Below are 16,396 nucleotides of genomic sequence, written 5' to 3' on the forward strand. Positions count from 1 at the left end.
TAAAAACTGAAAATGTGATGGTCTCATAACGATTTGATTTTGTAAGGCGCCACAACGAAATATTTTTTTTTGACTGAGCAAACTGCATTTGATGGACCATGCCTGAGCTAGATTGATGAATAATGTGTCTCGCCTTAACTTAGCGTAACGGTGTTTTCTATAACCTATAAAATTGTGATACGAGAATATACATAGTTATGTATGGAGGCAAAATAAACATTTAGTCATTTTTATATAGCTTATAGAAACGAACCCATAGTAAGTTGTGTGAATATTTTGGGGCGCGAATACGAAACCTTTTTCTAACCCGACGCACGGGGGACTAAATAAAATCGTAACACAACCTCTACAGATCCCCTAATAAAACCTCTACGTACGCGGCGGTTTATTTTGTTCGTTATTTATGGATCTGTTTTATTTTTTATGAATATTTTCAAAAATTTCATGGTCATTTTTTTAAATAACCGAATATGTTTTGAATACACGATCATTTTTTAAAAATCATGTATATTTTTTATTTCACAGGCATTGTTTATTTCACTTACATTTTTTTGAAATCATGTAATTTATTTATAATATGTGAACAGTTTTTTGAAATCATGAACATTTTACGATTTTTCCATGGAATTTTCAAAACTCACAACTTTTTGTTGAATATTTTCAAATTTTCATTGCCATTTTTTTCAAATTACCGAATATGTTTTGAATACACGATCATTTTTTAAAAATCATGAACATTTTTTATTTCACAGAAATTGTTTATTTCACTTTTTTAAATCATGTAATTTCTTTATAATATGTGAACAGTTTTTATAAATCATGAACATTTTATGATTTCTTGATAAAAAAATTGAAAACTCGTAACTTAAAAAATGATTTTTTGGAAATCCCCAATTAATTTAAAAAGGAAAACAAAAAACAAAAATGATAAAGGAAAAACAAAAAAAAATAAAAATAGGGGCGTCACGACCGGGCCATTACCGTGCGGGGAGTATGAGACGTGAAGAAAAAAGGGGAGGAGTACCACGGATCAAACCCCGCTCTCCCGTGTAGAAGACCAGCACCTTAGCCACTGCGCTGTTTCGATGCTCACTTCATATAAGTGTATCAGCGTATCTGAACCGAACCTGGCGTGTTTTTGGAAAACGAATCGTTTTCTTAACTTATAGGTGGCATAGTGGGTAATATTTTGTAACTTCGGGAACAATTTCAATGACGGTCGACCAGAAGCAATAACCCTTTTATTATTATATATATATATAGGGAGAGACGTTGGACCTAAAAATCTGAAAGTTTTATCCCACATTTCTAGATAGAAAGCTTTGTTGTGCTGCAAAGTTTGAAGTACAAGACATGTTTTATATGTGAGAAACAAAAAAAAATAAAAATTTACATGTAGTAAGTTGGTTGTGTAGCGCAGATCTTAAAGTAACATTAAGCGGCTAGGATAGCAAGGCCAGGGTGCATATGCTCAAAAATCTACATTCGTTGTGTGTCACTATAATCCACTCCATCTGTTTCATATTAGTTGTCGCTCAAACGGATGTATGTAGCACCAAAGTATATCTAGATACATCTATTTCAGAGACAACTAATATGAAACGGAGAAGGGTGGTTAGGGTCTAAAGCATCTTTCCCCCGTTGTTTAAGCAGAAACGGTGTATATCCCCCAGCGGATCCGAGCCTCCAATTTCGTTGCTTGAAGCCATTTCACGGCTTGGATTGGAGAACCACAATTCGAAAAGCAAACCCAACCAAGTTGACCAAAGGCCATAAAACCCAAACCCATCCGGACTCTTCGAGAGAGAGACGAAAAATAAACGCAGTATTTCTGAGTTTTCCTCTCCCTCCTCCCTCCCCCGATGCCGCCCATCTCCCTCCTCCCCCTCCTCCTCCTCCTCCTCGCCGGCGCGGCGGCGGCGGCGGCGCCGGCCGAGCCCCCGACCCCGACCCCGACTCCCGCGCCGGGGAGGAACAAGACCATCTACGAGCTCCTCCCGCTCTTCGGCCTCCCCCCGGGCGTCTTCCCGGCCAACGTCACCGCCTTCTCGCTCGCCGGCAACGGCAGCCTCGCCGTCGACCTCGCGGGCCCCTGCTACGTCCACTTCGAGTACCTCACCTACTTCGAGCCCCGCGTCACGGGCGTGCTCCGCTACGGCTCCCTCACCCAGCTGGAGGGCGTGCAGGTCCGCCGCTTCCTCGTCTGGTTCAGCGTCGTCCGCGTCAAGGTCGACCTGCCCCCGCCCCCGCGTCGTCTACCTCGACATCGGCTGGATCACCCGCAAGCTGCCCGCCGCCGACTTCCAGTCCGTCCACGCCTGCGAGGCCGGCAAGCGGAGGAGGCGGTGCCGCCTCTCCTCCGCGCTCGCCGCCGCCGCCGCTTGGTTCCAGGTCCGATGCACTCCGCCCCTCTGCTCCGTTGAGCTGTTTGATTGAATTCCACGGGTTGCTGAATTTTGGTTTACTGGATGGATACTAGCACTCTTAGTTGGTAATTTTAGTCCCGATTATTAGATCATAAATTGAGCCATCGATTCATCTTAGTAGCACTCTTAGTTTTGTGGGCGACTTGTGATCTTTCCAGAGGCTTACTCCAGTGGTAGTTGGCTTTGACTAGATGTACATTTCTTAGGTACTGCGTAACGCTGAAGGAGGAACGAGCTGATAGTCGCCTCCTCTGTTCAGATTTTACATGGAAAACGATAGATGGGACATAATTAATTGCAGATTAGCATGTGTGGTTGCATCCTCATCCTGTGCAAGTTTTCTAGAGTGACAGTTGGTTCTGAGTAACTGTACATTTCTAGAGGCTTACTCTCGTGTTGGTTCGGAGTAACTGTATATTTCTGAGGTACTGTGTAATGCTGATTGGGAAACAAGCTGACTGATAACATAATTAATTGCAGATTAGCATGTGTGTTTGCATAAATTGACCTATCAGTTCACCGTAGCACTCTTTGGCTTTGTGGAGGACTTGTGTTCTTTCTGGAGGCTCACTCCAGTGGTAGTTGGCTTTGACTAACTGTACATTTCTGAGGCACTGTGTATTGCTGTTCGGGAAACAGGCTGATAGTTGCCTCATGTGTTCAAGTTTTACATGGAAAACGAAAGATGGGACATATTTGATTGCAGATTAGCATATGTGTTTGCATCCTGTGCAACTTCTCTAGAGTGGTCATAAACTAGATATCCTATATTGAGAGACGTGTTACACATTTACTTGAAAAGGAGAAAACATACGGTAATACAGAACCAGTAAGCAAGGTTGATTGCTGGTAGAGATGTCAATGAAGTGCAATAAGCAGGTTGACATTCGTGTCAGAGCCATTTTTGAACTGTGCATCTTCAATGGTGTTACTGGTTGGTATTACTAATAGAAAATTGGCTTGGTACCATCTCAATGATGTGTAGACTGGAAAACACCACTTGAATATGAGATAGGTTGTAGGGCCCAGGGATGCTTGGTTAATATTACTCTTAGTTTTGTGGACGACTTGTGTCAGGCTTATTCCAGTGGTAGTTGGCTTGGACTAACTGTACATTTCTGAGGTACTGCATATTGCTGATTGGGAAACAGGCTGATAGGATTTTAAATGGAAAACGAAAGATAGGGACATAATTGATTGCAGGTTGGCATATGTGATTGCATCCTGTGCAACTTTTGTAGAGTGGTCATAAACAGGATATATTCTATATTGAGATGTGTTACACATTTACTGATAGAGACATCAATGGAGTGCAATAAGCAAGTTGACATTCATGTTAGTCTTCTGTTTGTGGCGTTGTGCCATTCTTGAACTGTGTATCCTCAATGGTGTTGATGGCTAATACTACTGATTGATAATTAGCTTTGTCTACCATCTCAAAGATTGGTATAGACTGAAAAGCGCCATTCAAATACGAGGATAGCTTGTAGGGCCAGGGATACATGGGAGTGAAATGTCTCCAACTAGACGATATTTGCGATGGTATTGAGAAATGCCACCGTAATAGCAACCATATACTAGATGATTATTTTGCTATTTACCCTCCGGCCAAAGTTAAATTCTAGAGGTTCACTCTAGTCGTAGTTGGCTTTGACTAACTGTACATTTCTGAGGCATTGTGTATTGTTGTTCAGGAAACAAGCTGATAGTTGCCTCATGTGTTCAAGTTTTACATGGAAAACGAAAGATGGTACATATTTAATTGCAGATTAGCATATGTGCTTGCATCCTGTGCAACTTTTTTGGAGTGGTCATAAACTGAATATCCTATATCTGGAGGTGTGTTACACATTTGCTTGAAAAGGAAAACACATACGGTAACACAGAACCAGTAAGCTAGGTTGATTGCTGCTAGAGATGCCAATGAAGTGCAATAAGCAGGTTGGCATTCACGCCAGTCATTTGTTTGTGGCATTGTGCCATTCTTGAACTGTGTATCCTCAGTGGCGTTACTGGTTAATATTACTGGTAGAGAATTAGCTTTGTACCATCTCAAAGGTGTGTATAACTTGGGGAAAAACAGTTGAATATGAGGATGGTTTGTAGGGCCCAGGGATACATGGCATTGAAACGTTTCCAACTAGACGATCTTTGTGATGCTATTAAGAAATTGCCGCCATATAATACTAATCATATATGATTACTTTGTTCTTTACTTACCCTCTGGCAAATTTAAATTCGGGGTTGGTCAGTGTGTGCACTTCTCTTTGACCAGACATATCATTATCCAAGTGGCGTGAAAATAGCTACACTTCTTGTCACATCATTACCTGAATTTGACTTGTGTGCACTAATTTTATTTCAAAAATGTTGCACATGGCCTGTAGATAATGCGGTTGGTTGTACTTGTACATCAAAGAAGTAATCAGAAATATGTCTTTATCGCGGTACCAGAGTTTCAATGTTGTAGCTGTCTACTGCATTAACTTCCTGTTTCTAAATATTGTCATGAACCTTGCAGGACTTGTTTGCCCAATTTTAGGGGATGCAGAAGGTCTAACTTTGTGGCAGCATCACACGAGGTAAATGCAGACATTTACTCTCTTTTCCCGCACCCTTTAGTACAACCATGTAGATGTTCCAATCATCCGTGTTCATGCATTTTGATTTCAGTGGACTGTGTTGTGTGAGGCACACGTAGTCTGGGGGTATGCATGTGGCTATGGATCTATTGCTATGACTGAAAAAACATTTTTAAATTGAGCAAAAAGAAAATTCAGAGGCATTTGTTTTGTTTTAGCTGTTTCAAACTACAGAGAACCTTGCAGATTTGCTGGACTCCGTTTCCTCTTGGAAGTCTCCTCATTATGCATTCTTGATCTGATACTCCTAATATAGGGCCTTGCATGTTCAGTTTAGGTAGCATGCCTTCTTATACTGTCACCTCAAAATAACAAGCATAAAACTGGTCATTTCCTCTTCTCGACAAATAACGAGTCTGGATATAATTTATTATCCAAAACCTTGCCGATAATAGCCCAAGGTCGTGCCGACAAATTTGGAAAATACCTCTGGAACAAACTAAGAATCTGGCAATGACCCAGGAGAGCTGCTGATTGTTGGTTTTTTACACCCTTATGTCAATGCTTTACAATTACAGAAGATTTTTACATTGTTGTTCTTCTCATTGAGTGTACCTTTTAATGATCAGTTAATTTCTGGCTGCTTGGACTAATTTACGCTACCTACTTTCTGTAGCTTACAGCCTTCCGCATCCTAAAGGAATTGAAGCACTACACTCCCATTTGTTGATTGTTACACACGGTGTATGTCTACCGGTACTCGACGCTGCTGTCTGAGCTCTACATTTGTTCGAGAGACGCACGATCTTTAAGAAAGATTTCTATTGGTTATTTTTGTCCAAACTGATGATGTGCATCAATACAATAGCACTTCTGTAGTGGCATGTAACATCATTTTGTTGCAACTTTAAAAAGTCTCCGCAGAAGTTCCCTCCTTGTGTGTCAATAGCAGCAACCATTCTGCTGCGCAACAAGTGAACCTGTCTGTATAAAACTCAAGAACTAAGTCCTGAGATTCTCAGCAGGAATACATTTTGTGCTCGGAAACTAAAAACAGAACTACATGGTATATACTTTCAGTCTTCCATTTTCAGCTCAACCTTTCTGCCATGAACAAGCCATCAGTGAAGCTGAATTCGTCAACTTAGGATACCAAGTATTCTAGTTTAATTAAAGTGATATTAGATTTCGACCTCAGCTCACGGAGAAGAACATGACTCCCTTTTAGCAGCGCTAGCACCAAGATACAAAATGATGCTTCAACATGACCTTAGTGTCCCTGAATTGCCCTTTGCAATCTGATAATATTGCCAATAAAGTAACAATGCAAGGAGGAGTGCAAAGAGCATTCAACTATTCATGGCGACTCATGTACATTGTAGCCTCCGTTCGGGTTTTGTGGAATTATGTTGAACTGGGCGGGCGATAGTCCCTGAATACAGAGGAAGAGCCACCGGATGCAGCAGGGGAAGGCGACGATGCTACAAAGTTGCCTGCTGGTAGTGATGCTGAGGGGTGGTGTCCTTGATGCCCAGTACCTGCGAAGCGAGATGGGCTTGCTGCAGAGAAAGGTGCTGGACTTCTTGGAGTGTTGCCCTGTGAGATAACAGGTGGTTTTAGCTCAAAATGGACAAGCACACGGTTCGATCACAGCGATCATTCATATTCTAGAAACGCTTAATTCCACCAAAATGATGAATACAAAAGGGAAATCCAAAACATGTAACAACATTCTGAAGCCTGAGAACTTTAAGGAAATCATGATCTATTGCTGAAATGAATTTACGAATTCACTAATGTAGACTCATTTTTGCTAGTACCGTACGTTGATTCATTAAAGCATCCAACAGGAAAATATAGATTTGAGCTCGAAACATGGCCATTGCGAAAACTTACAGGGTTGTGGTTGCGAGAACCGAATGGAGACCTAGCAAAAGAGGCTGTTGAAGGGGAAATACTGTGAACATGATGCAAGGGGCGCCCAGGAGTGCCCTGGTTGGAACCAGCATCTGACTCCCCAGCAAACTCGCTGAAATTGACATCAACGGTCATTCTGGGCACCTGTCTAGGAACACTTCCATCAGCTGTGTTTTCTGGCGGCTGAGGCATGGCAGCACGCAGTGAAGCCTGCATGCTACGTGTTCTGATTTCCTCTTCGGCATTTAAAATCTGTCAAGCGGCCAAAATTAATCCTACTTAGTACACTGGCTACTGGCTAGTGACCACCCCCCGGATAATTATTCGAAGAAAATAGAGCATGTGACCACCAAAAAGTTTGTACTTACTGTGCAACTCTGTATACAGACAACAAGGTTACATTGCATATGTGGCAACATGATTAATATTTTTAAAATATATTTGATGAAGAGACATGTTTGATAGAGTAACAAGTACAAAATATTATAAGCTGGAGAATTTGAAAGCCTATTACAAATTCCACCCGTTTCTTATGTCAGTTCACATATATAAGCAACTCCAATTACTTTGCAGAACGCTCCTTCCTGTCCATGGTGGCGAACTTTGTACAATTCAAATTTGTTGAAGTACTTCATTAGAAACCAGTGCAAATTTAAACTATGGGTTTATCATTTATTTAATCAGTTCCACATTCAGATGGGATAGCAAGTTTACAATTTTTCGGTTCATATATTTCAAATAAAAGAAAAACTCATTCGAACCAGTGTATTTCAAGTGGCTACTCGATTAATGGTGAAAACAGTCAAAGCCACACACATTATCACCTGAAGTTGTCGACCACCGAAGGTCAGATGGTATTCAAGGTTCAGTTACTTATGCAGACAGAAACGTAACAGGGGATGAAGAACATAGCAACTTGTTCTGAACCATAAGCGGCAGCCAAAACAATGAGAAAATTACCTGCTTCAGCATCTGCACAAGATCATGCTTTTTCTTACTCAAGGTATCCAGCTTGTCAGTCAACTCTCTCTTCCTTTCTTCAACTCCATCAGGTTGACCCACCTAAAACAGAAATAGGACTCAGAGGTCTAGATGAAAAAGAGAACAAGCACATATTTGGTGCTCGCAAGCACAATGCACGAAGTTTCCAAGCATAGGTAGTTAGCTTGCAAACAAGAACAGTATGTGTGGTGTGGTTAATTAATTCTACTCAGGAATCACAAAGCACTCAACAAAATCTCCGTGAAAACTCAGGAATTAAACTGTTGTTCAGCAGCAACCAATAATATATTGTATTCTCAGGAAAGAGCTAGCTGTTGTAGCTAAGAAGCTTAATTGTTGAGTAGGATATATAAAACTCAAAAGAATCATTACTTATTGGCTTATTCCAACCCAGAAACGGAAGACAACCTAGGAATTTCATCCTACTTCCAACAATGTGCTAAAAGTCTAGATTCAAAGATAGAAAAGAACCACCACAATACCATGACGAGTAGCAATTCCAAAAATCTACTGTCGGGGCTTCACAAGTAGCCATCCACCAATGACATGAATCTAATCTCAAAAAATCTACATGGGTCCCCAAATGCAGGCCATTGTTAGCAGGATGGCAGCTAAAATCCCACATAGATCAACAGGAAGCTATGAGGAGCCATGAGTTTTCACGAGCCTCACCTCCGAGTTGGGGTCGAAGCCTTCGCTTTCGCCTTGCCCTTCTTCGGGGTCACCATTGCCGCCGGCATCGACGTCTCCGGCGACCACCTCCCCCGCATCGTCCATTTCCACATCCTCCACCGCCCCCTCCTCCTGCTCCTCCTCCTCTCCTTGCTGCTGCTCGTCCTGCCCCTCTTCCTCCCCCTGTGGCTGCTGCACACCCTGTCCCTCTTCCTCCCCCTGCTGCTGCATCGGCGCATCATGCCCCTCCTCCTCCTGCCGCTCGGCCTGATGCTGCTGCTGCTGACCCCCGCCCACCTCCCGCGCCTCCCCCACGGCCACGGGCCCCGCGGCGCCGTCGTCCGGGCGGGGGTTGGGGGAGTTGGGCCGGGGGGCCCCGGCGAGGCGGGAGACGGCGAGGGAGCGGCGGTGGAGGAGGCGGCGGAACTGGGACGCGGAGAGCGTGGGCTGGGGCACCGGCCAGCGGCGCGCGGCGTCGTCCCCGCCCCGGTGGAGGTTGCCCCGGTACATCGAGATCGCCACCATCTCTGCCTGGGACTGCGAGTGGTGCGCCGGGTGGGGTTTGGCTGGCCGGCGGCGGCCCCGGGTTTCGGTGAGCCGCCGTTGGGCCTTCACGGCGGATCTATCTCTCGCGTTCTCCTTGTGGAATTCGTCGCGGGTGCTGACCAAACTCCGGGCCTCCGGAATAGTTGTTGTTGGGCCCTCCCGGTTTTCTAGCTCATTTACTGCTAGTCAGCTATGGGTTTTTTTTTTTGGAGAACAGCTTTGAGTTACTACTTCGGGAGCCTCCAACTTGGGATGGGCTGAGAGAGCGTCACTTGGCTTTTATTTTTCCGCACGCGTCTTTCAGCTTTTTAGATGTGAAAAAAAGTTTGTCTAAATCTATTGACATGTGATTTAGTTTTTAAAATCTCGACGCGAAGAATCCAACGCTGAAAACGGTTCAAGATTTGGACGCATAGTTTAAGAGATAAAACATTTTGAATAAACGAATCAATGAAAAAATGAATAACTCCCGGTTTGCGACAAGTGACGCATATGCAATGCGCCACTTGTGGTGACATGGGAGGTGGGAATCATCTTTGTAAAGAGTTCTTCTTAATTAGTGATTTCGGCTGATTACTACTACTTCATACTATAATATAATGGGCCACACATAGGGTAATTCCTATTCTTTGCTCACCATGTAAAATGGACCCTGTTACCTGTAATGGGGTTCATCTTTTCTAAGGCTACAAACTCGCTCCACTTTATTGATCACAGAGTTCATACAATATTGGAGGCTGATTGAGCCACATATGTCTACGAATAGTAAGGTCTAGAGTGAACTAAGCAAGGCTATGTGCCTTGATATTGGACTCTCGTCCTTCGAAGATGAAGGAACATGACTGAAACTCCCTTTGCAGTGATGATGATTTGTCTCGTTATGCTTGCATGTTTTCCCTCGGATCTAGATTTAATATCTTGAATCACTTCTTTGCGGTCTGATGCAATCATAATATAACTTATAGATAAGTCTTTGGCCAAAGCCGAAGCTTATTGTTGTTTTATGATATTGCAATATCATTTTTGAATTTTTTTATATCAGTTATTATTATTTTGGACTAACCTGATAATTGCCCATAGGCAGTTGATGTTTTCTGCATGTTTTTGACTCTTTAAAAAATCAATATCTATGAAGCTCAAAGTAACTTGGGGATTTACAACATTGTTTCGGTAGATGAAGGTTTCAGAAAGAGTCGGGAGGGGCCATGGGGCCACCTCAGGGCCCCATGCAGCCAGGGGCACCCATGCAGGGAGGCCTGTTGGAAATATGCCCTAGAGGCAATAATAAAAGCATTATTATTATATTTCCTTGTTCATGATAATTGTCTTTATTCATGTTATAATTGTGTTATCCGGAAATCGTAATACATGTGTGAATAATAGACACCAACATGTCCCTAGTAAGCCTCTAGTTGACTAGCTCGTTGATCAACAGATAGTCATGGTTTCCTGACTATGGACATTGGATGTCATTGATAACGAGATCACATCATTAGGAGAATGATGTGATGGACAAGACCCAATCCTAAACATAGCATAAAGATCGTATAGTTCATTTGCTAGAGTTTTTCCAATGTCAAGTATCCTTTCCTAAGACCATGAGATCGTGTAACTCCCGGATAACGTAGGAGTGCTTTGGGTGTACCAAACGTCACAACGTAACTGGGTGACCATAAAGGTATACTACGGGTATCTCCGAAAGTGTCTGTAGGGTTGACACGGATCAAGACTGGGATTTGTCACTCCGTATGACGGAGAGGTATCACTGGGCCCACTCGGTAATGCATCATCATTATGAGCTCAAAGTGACCAAGTGTCTGGTCACGGGATCATGCATTACGGTACGAGTAAAGTGACTTGCCGGTAACGAGATTGAACAAGGTATTGGGATACCGACGATCGAATCTCGGGCAAGTAACATACCGATTGACAAAGGGAATTGTATACGGGGTTGCTTGAATCCTCGACATCGTGGTTCATCCGATGAGATCATCGAGGAGCATGTGGGAGCCAACATGGGTATCCAGATCCCGCTGTTGGTTATTGACCGGAGAGTCGTCTCGGTCATGTCTACATGTCTCCCGAACCCGTAGGGTCTACACACTTAAGGTTCGGTGGCGCTAGGGTTGTGAAGATATGTATATGCAGTAACCCGAATGTTGTTCGGAGTCCCAGATGAGATCCCGAACGTCACGAGGAGTTTCAGAATAGTCCGGAGGTAAAGAACTATATATAGGAAGTGCTGTTTCGGCCATCGGGATAAGTTTCGGGGTCGCCGGTATTGTACCGGGACCACCGGAAGGGTCCCGGGGGTCCACCGGGTGGGGCCACCCATCCCGGAGGGCCCCATGGGCCAAAGTGGGGAGGGAACCAGCCCATAGTGGGCTGGTACGCCCCCCTAGGCCCACCCCATGCGCCTAGGGTTGAAACCCTAGGGGTGGGGGGGCGCCCCACCTTGCCTTGGGGGCCACTCCAGCCCTGGCCGCCGCCCCCCCTAGGAGATCTCATCTCCTAGGGCCGGCGCCCCCCTAGGGGAGCCTATATATATGAGGGGGAGGGAGGGGGCAGCCGCACCTTGAGTCTTGGCGCCTCCCTCTCCCCTGCTACACCTGTTTCTCTCGTAGTATACGGCGAAGCCCTGCTGCTGTGACGCCCTGCATCCACCACCACGCCGTCGTGCTGCTGGATCATCATCAACCTCTCCTTCCCCCTTGCTGGATCAAGAAGGAGGAGACTGTTGGGGAACGTAGCAGAAAACAAAAATTTTCCTACGGTTTCACCAAGATCCATCTATGAGTTCATCTAGCAGCGAGTGATTGGATGCATCTACATACCTTTGTAGATCGCGAGCGGAAGCGTTCAAAGAACGGGGTTGATGTAGTCGAACACGACGTGATCCAAATCACCGATGACCAAGCGCCGAACGGACGGCACCTCCGCGTTCAACACACGTACGGAGCGGATGACGTCTCCTCCTTTCTTGATCCAGCAAGGGGGGAGGAGAGGTTGATGAAGATCCAGCAGCACGACGGCGTGGTGGTGGATGCAGGGCGTCACAGTAGCAGGGCTTCGCCGTGTACTACGAGGGAGAGATGTAACAGGGGAGAGGCTGGTGTATGAAGTCCTCCCTCTCCTCAACTATATATAGGAGGGCCAAGGGGGGGGGTGCGCCAGCCTAGGAGATCCAATCTCCTAGGTGCGGCAGCCAAGGGGAGGTTTCCCTCCCCCCCAAGGCACCTAGAGGTGCCTTCCACCATTGGGACTCTTCCCTTAAGTGGAACCCTAGGCGCATGGGCTTTTGGGGCTGGTGCCCTTGGCCCATCTAGGCCAAGGCGCACCCCCTACAGCCCATGTGCCCCCCCGGGACAGGTGGCCCCACCCGGTGGGCCCCCGGGACCGCTCCGGTGGTCCCGGTACAATACTGATGACCCCGAAACTTGTCCCGATGGCCGAAACTGCACTTCCTATATATAATTCTTTACCTCCGGACCATTCCGGAACTCCTCGTGACGTCTGGGATCTCATCCGGGACTCCGAACAACATTCGGGTTATTGCATATACAAATCTTCACAACCCTAGCGTCACCGAACCTTAAGTGTGTAGACCCTACGGGTTCGGTAGACAAGCAGACATGACCGAGACGACTCTCCGGTCAATAACCAACAGCGGGATCTGGATACCCATGTTGGCTCCCACATGCTCCACGATGATCTCATCGGATGAACCACGATGTCGAGGATTAAACAACCCCGTATACAATTCCCTTTGTCAATCGGTATGTTACTTGCCCGAGACTCGATCGTCGGTATCCCAATACCTTGTTCAGTCTCGTTACCGGCAAGTCACTTTACTCGTACCGTAATGCATGATCCCATGATCAACCACTTGGTCACCTTGAGCTCATAATGATGATGCATTACCGAGTGGGCCCAGTGATACCTCTCCGTTGTATGGAGTGACAAATCCCAGTCTCGATCCGTGTCAACCCAACAGACACTTTAGGAAATACCTGTAGTGCACCTTTATAGTCACCCAGTTACGTTGTGACGTTTGATACACCCAAAGCACTCTTACGGTATCCGGGAGTTACACGATCTCATGGTCAAAGGAAAAGATACTTGACATTGGAAAAGCTCTAGCAAACGAACTACACGATCTTGTGCTATGCTTAGGCTTAGGTCTTGTCCATCACATCATTCTCCTAATGATGTGATCCCGTTATCAATGACATCCAATGTCCATAGCCAGGAAACCGTGACTATCTGTTGATCAACGAGCTAGTCAACTAGAGGCTTACTAGGGACATATTATGGTCTATGTATTCACACGTGTATTACGATTTCCGGATAATACAGTTATAGCATGAATAAAGACAATTATCATGAACAAAGAAATATAATAATAATACTTTTATTATTGCCTCTAGGGCATATTTCCAACAGTCTCCCACTTGCACTAGAGTCAATAATCTAGTTACATTGTGATGAATCGAACACCCATGGAATTCTGGTGTTGATCATGTTTTGCCCTAGGGAGAGGTTTAGTCAACGGATCTGCTATATTCAGGTCCGTATGTACTTTACAAATCTCTATGTCTCCATCTTGAACATTTTCACGAATGGAGTTGAAGCGACGCTTGATGTGCCTTGTCTTCTTGTGAAACCTGGGCTCCTTAGCAAGTGCAATAGCCCCAGTGTTGTCACAAAAGAGTTTGATTGGCCCCGACGCATTGGGTATGACTCCTAGGTCGGTGATGAACTCCTTCACCCATATTGCTTCATGTGCTGCCTTCGAGGCTGCCATGTACTCCGCTTCACATGTAGATCCCGCCACGACGCTCTGCTTGCAGCTGCACCAGCTCACTGCTCCACCATTCGACATATACACGTATCCGGTTTGTGACTTAGAGTCATCCAGATCTGTGTCGAAGCTAGCGTCGACGTAACCCTTTACGACGAGCTCTTCGTCACCTCCATAAACGAGAAACATTTCCTTAGTCCTTTTCAGGTACTTCAGGATATTCTTGACCGCTGTCCAGTGTTCCTTGCCGGGATTACTTTGGTACCTTCCTACCAAACTTACGGCAAGGTTTACATCAGGTCTGGTACACAGCATGGCATACATAATAGAACCTATGGCTGAGGCATAGGGGATGACACTCATCTCTTCTATATCTTCTGCCGTGGTCGGGCATTGAGCCGAGCTCAATTTCATACCTTGCAGAACAGGCAAGAACCCTTTCTTGGACTGATCCATTTTGAACTTCTTCAAAATCTTATCAAGGTACGTGCTTTGTGAAAGACCTATGAGGCGTCTCGATCTATCCCTATAGATCTTGATGCCTAATATATAAGCAGCTTCTCCAAGGTCCTTCATTGAAAAACTCTTATTCAAGTAGGCCTTGATGCTGTCCAAGAGTTCTATATCATTTCCCATCAAAAGTATGTCATCTACATATAGTATGAGGAATGCTACAGAGCTCCCACTCACTTTCTTGTAAACGCAGGCTTCTCCATAAGTCTGCGTAAACCCAAACGCTTTGATCATCTCATCAAAGCGAATGTTCCAACTCCGAGATGCTTGCACCAGCCCATAAATCGAGCGTTGGAGCTTGCACACCTTGTCAGCATTCTTAGGATCGACAAAACCTTCCGGCTGCATCATATACAATTCTTCCTTAAGGAAACCATTAAGGAATGTCGTTTTGACGTCCATCTGCCATATCTCATAATCATAAAATGCGGCAATTGCTAACATGATTCGGACGGACTTCAGCTTCGCTACCCGTGAGAAAGTCTCATCGTAGTCAACCCCTTGAACTTGTCGATAACCCTTAGCGACAAGCCGAGCTTTATAGATGGTCACATTACCATCCGCGTCTGTCTTCTTCTTAAAGATCCATTTATTTTCTATGGCTCGCCGTTCAACGGGCAAGTCAGCCAAAGTCCATACTTCGTTTTCATACATGGATCCTATCTCGGATTTCATGGCTTCTAGCCATTTGTCGGAATCCGGTCCTGCCATCGCTTCTTCATAGTTCGAAGGTTCACCGTTGTCTAATAACATGATTTCCAAGACAGGGTTGCCGTACCACTCTGGTGCGGAACGTGTTCTTGTGGACCTTCGAATTTTAGTAGGAGCTTGATCAGAAGTATCTTGATCATCATGAATAACTTCCTCTCTAGTCGGTGCAGGCACCTCAGGAACATTTTCTTGAGTTGCGCCATTTACCGGTTCAAGAGGCAATACTTCATCAAGTTCTACTTTCCTCCCACTTACTTCTTTCGAGAGAAACTCTTTCTCTAGAAAGTATCCATTCCTGGCAATAAAGATCTTGCCTTCGGATCTGAGGTAGAAGGTATACCCAGCAGTTTCTTTAGGGTATCCTATGAAGACGCATTTTTCCGACTTGGGTTCGAGCTTTTCAGGTTGAAGTTTCTTGACATAAGCATCGCATCCCCAAACTTTTAGAAACGACAGCTTAGGTTTCTTCCCAAACCATAATTCATACGGTGTCGTCTCAACGGATTTCGACGGAGCCCTATTTAAAGTGAATGCGGCAGTCTCTAAAGCATAGCCCCCAAAAGATAGCGGTAAATCGGTAAGAGACATCATAGATCGTACCATATCTAATAGAGTGCGATTACGACGTTCGGACACACCATTACGCTGAGGTGTTCCAGGCGGCGTGAGTTGTGAAACTATTCCACATTTTCTTAAGTGTGTGCCAAATTCGTGACTCAAGTATTCTCCTCCACGATCTGATCGTAGAAACTTGATTTTCCTGTCACGTTGATTCTCAACCTCACTCTGAAATTCCTTGAACTTTTCAAAGGTTTCAGACTTGTGTTTCATTAAGTAGACATACCCATATCTACTCAAGTCATCAGTGAGGGTGAGAACATAACGATAGCCACCGCGAGCCTCAACACTCATTGGACCACACACATCAGTATGTATGATTTCCAATAAGTTGGTTGCTCGCTCCATTGTTCCTGAGAACGGAGTCTTGGTCATTTTTCCCATGAGGCATGGTTCGCACGTGTCAAATGATTCATAATCAAGAGACTCTAAAAGTCCATCTGCATGGAGCTTCTTCATGCGTTTGACACCTATGTGACCAAGGCGGCAGTGCCACAAGTATGTGGGACTATCATTATCAACCTTACATCTTTTGGTACTTACACTATGAATATGTGTAGTAATACGCTCGAGATTCATTAAGAATAAACCATTGACTATCGGAGCAT

The 16,396-nt window shown here is 44.8% G+C and overlaps 1 protein-coding gene and 1 pseudogene across 1 annotated transcript; one reads left to right on the forward strand and one right to left on the reverse strand.

Moving 5' to 3' along the window:
• The first annotated feature begins 1,749 nt into the window (after positions 1–1,749).
• Positions 1,750–5,942, forward strand: LOC125535913 (annotated as a pseudogene).
• A 270-nt stretch (positions 5,943–6,212) lies between these two features.
• Positions 6,213–9,277, reverse strand: LOC125535912 (histone H3.v1-like). Its single transcript, XM_048698981.1, has 4 exons — positions 8,600–9,277; positions 7,886–7,987; positions 6,905–7,177; positions 6,213–6,604 (listed from the first exon to the last, which is right to left on the reverse strand). The coding sequence occupies exons 1-4, from the start codon at positions 9,122–9,124 to the stop codon at positions 6,413–6,415; spliced, it is 1,092 nt and encodes a 363-aa protein (XP_048554938.1). The 5' UTR covers positions 9,125–9,277; the 3' UTR covers positions 6,213–6,412.
• Positions 9,278–16,396: the final 7,119 nt, after the last annotated feature.

The sequence above is a fragment of the Triticum urartu genome, chromosome 2, assembly GCF_003073215.2.
Source record: "Triticum urartu cultivar G1812 chromosome 2, Tu2.1, whole genome shotgun sequence".
In the NCBI taxonomy this organism is placed as follows: domain Eukaryota; kingdom Viridiplantae; phylum Streptophyta; class Magnoliopsida; order Poales; family Poaceae; genus Triticum; species Triticum urartu.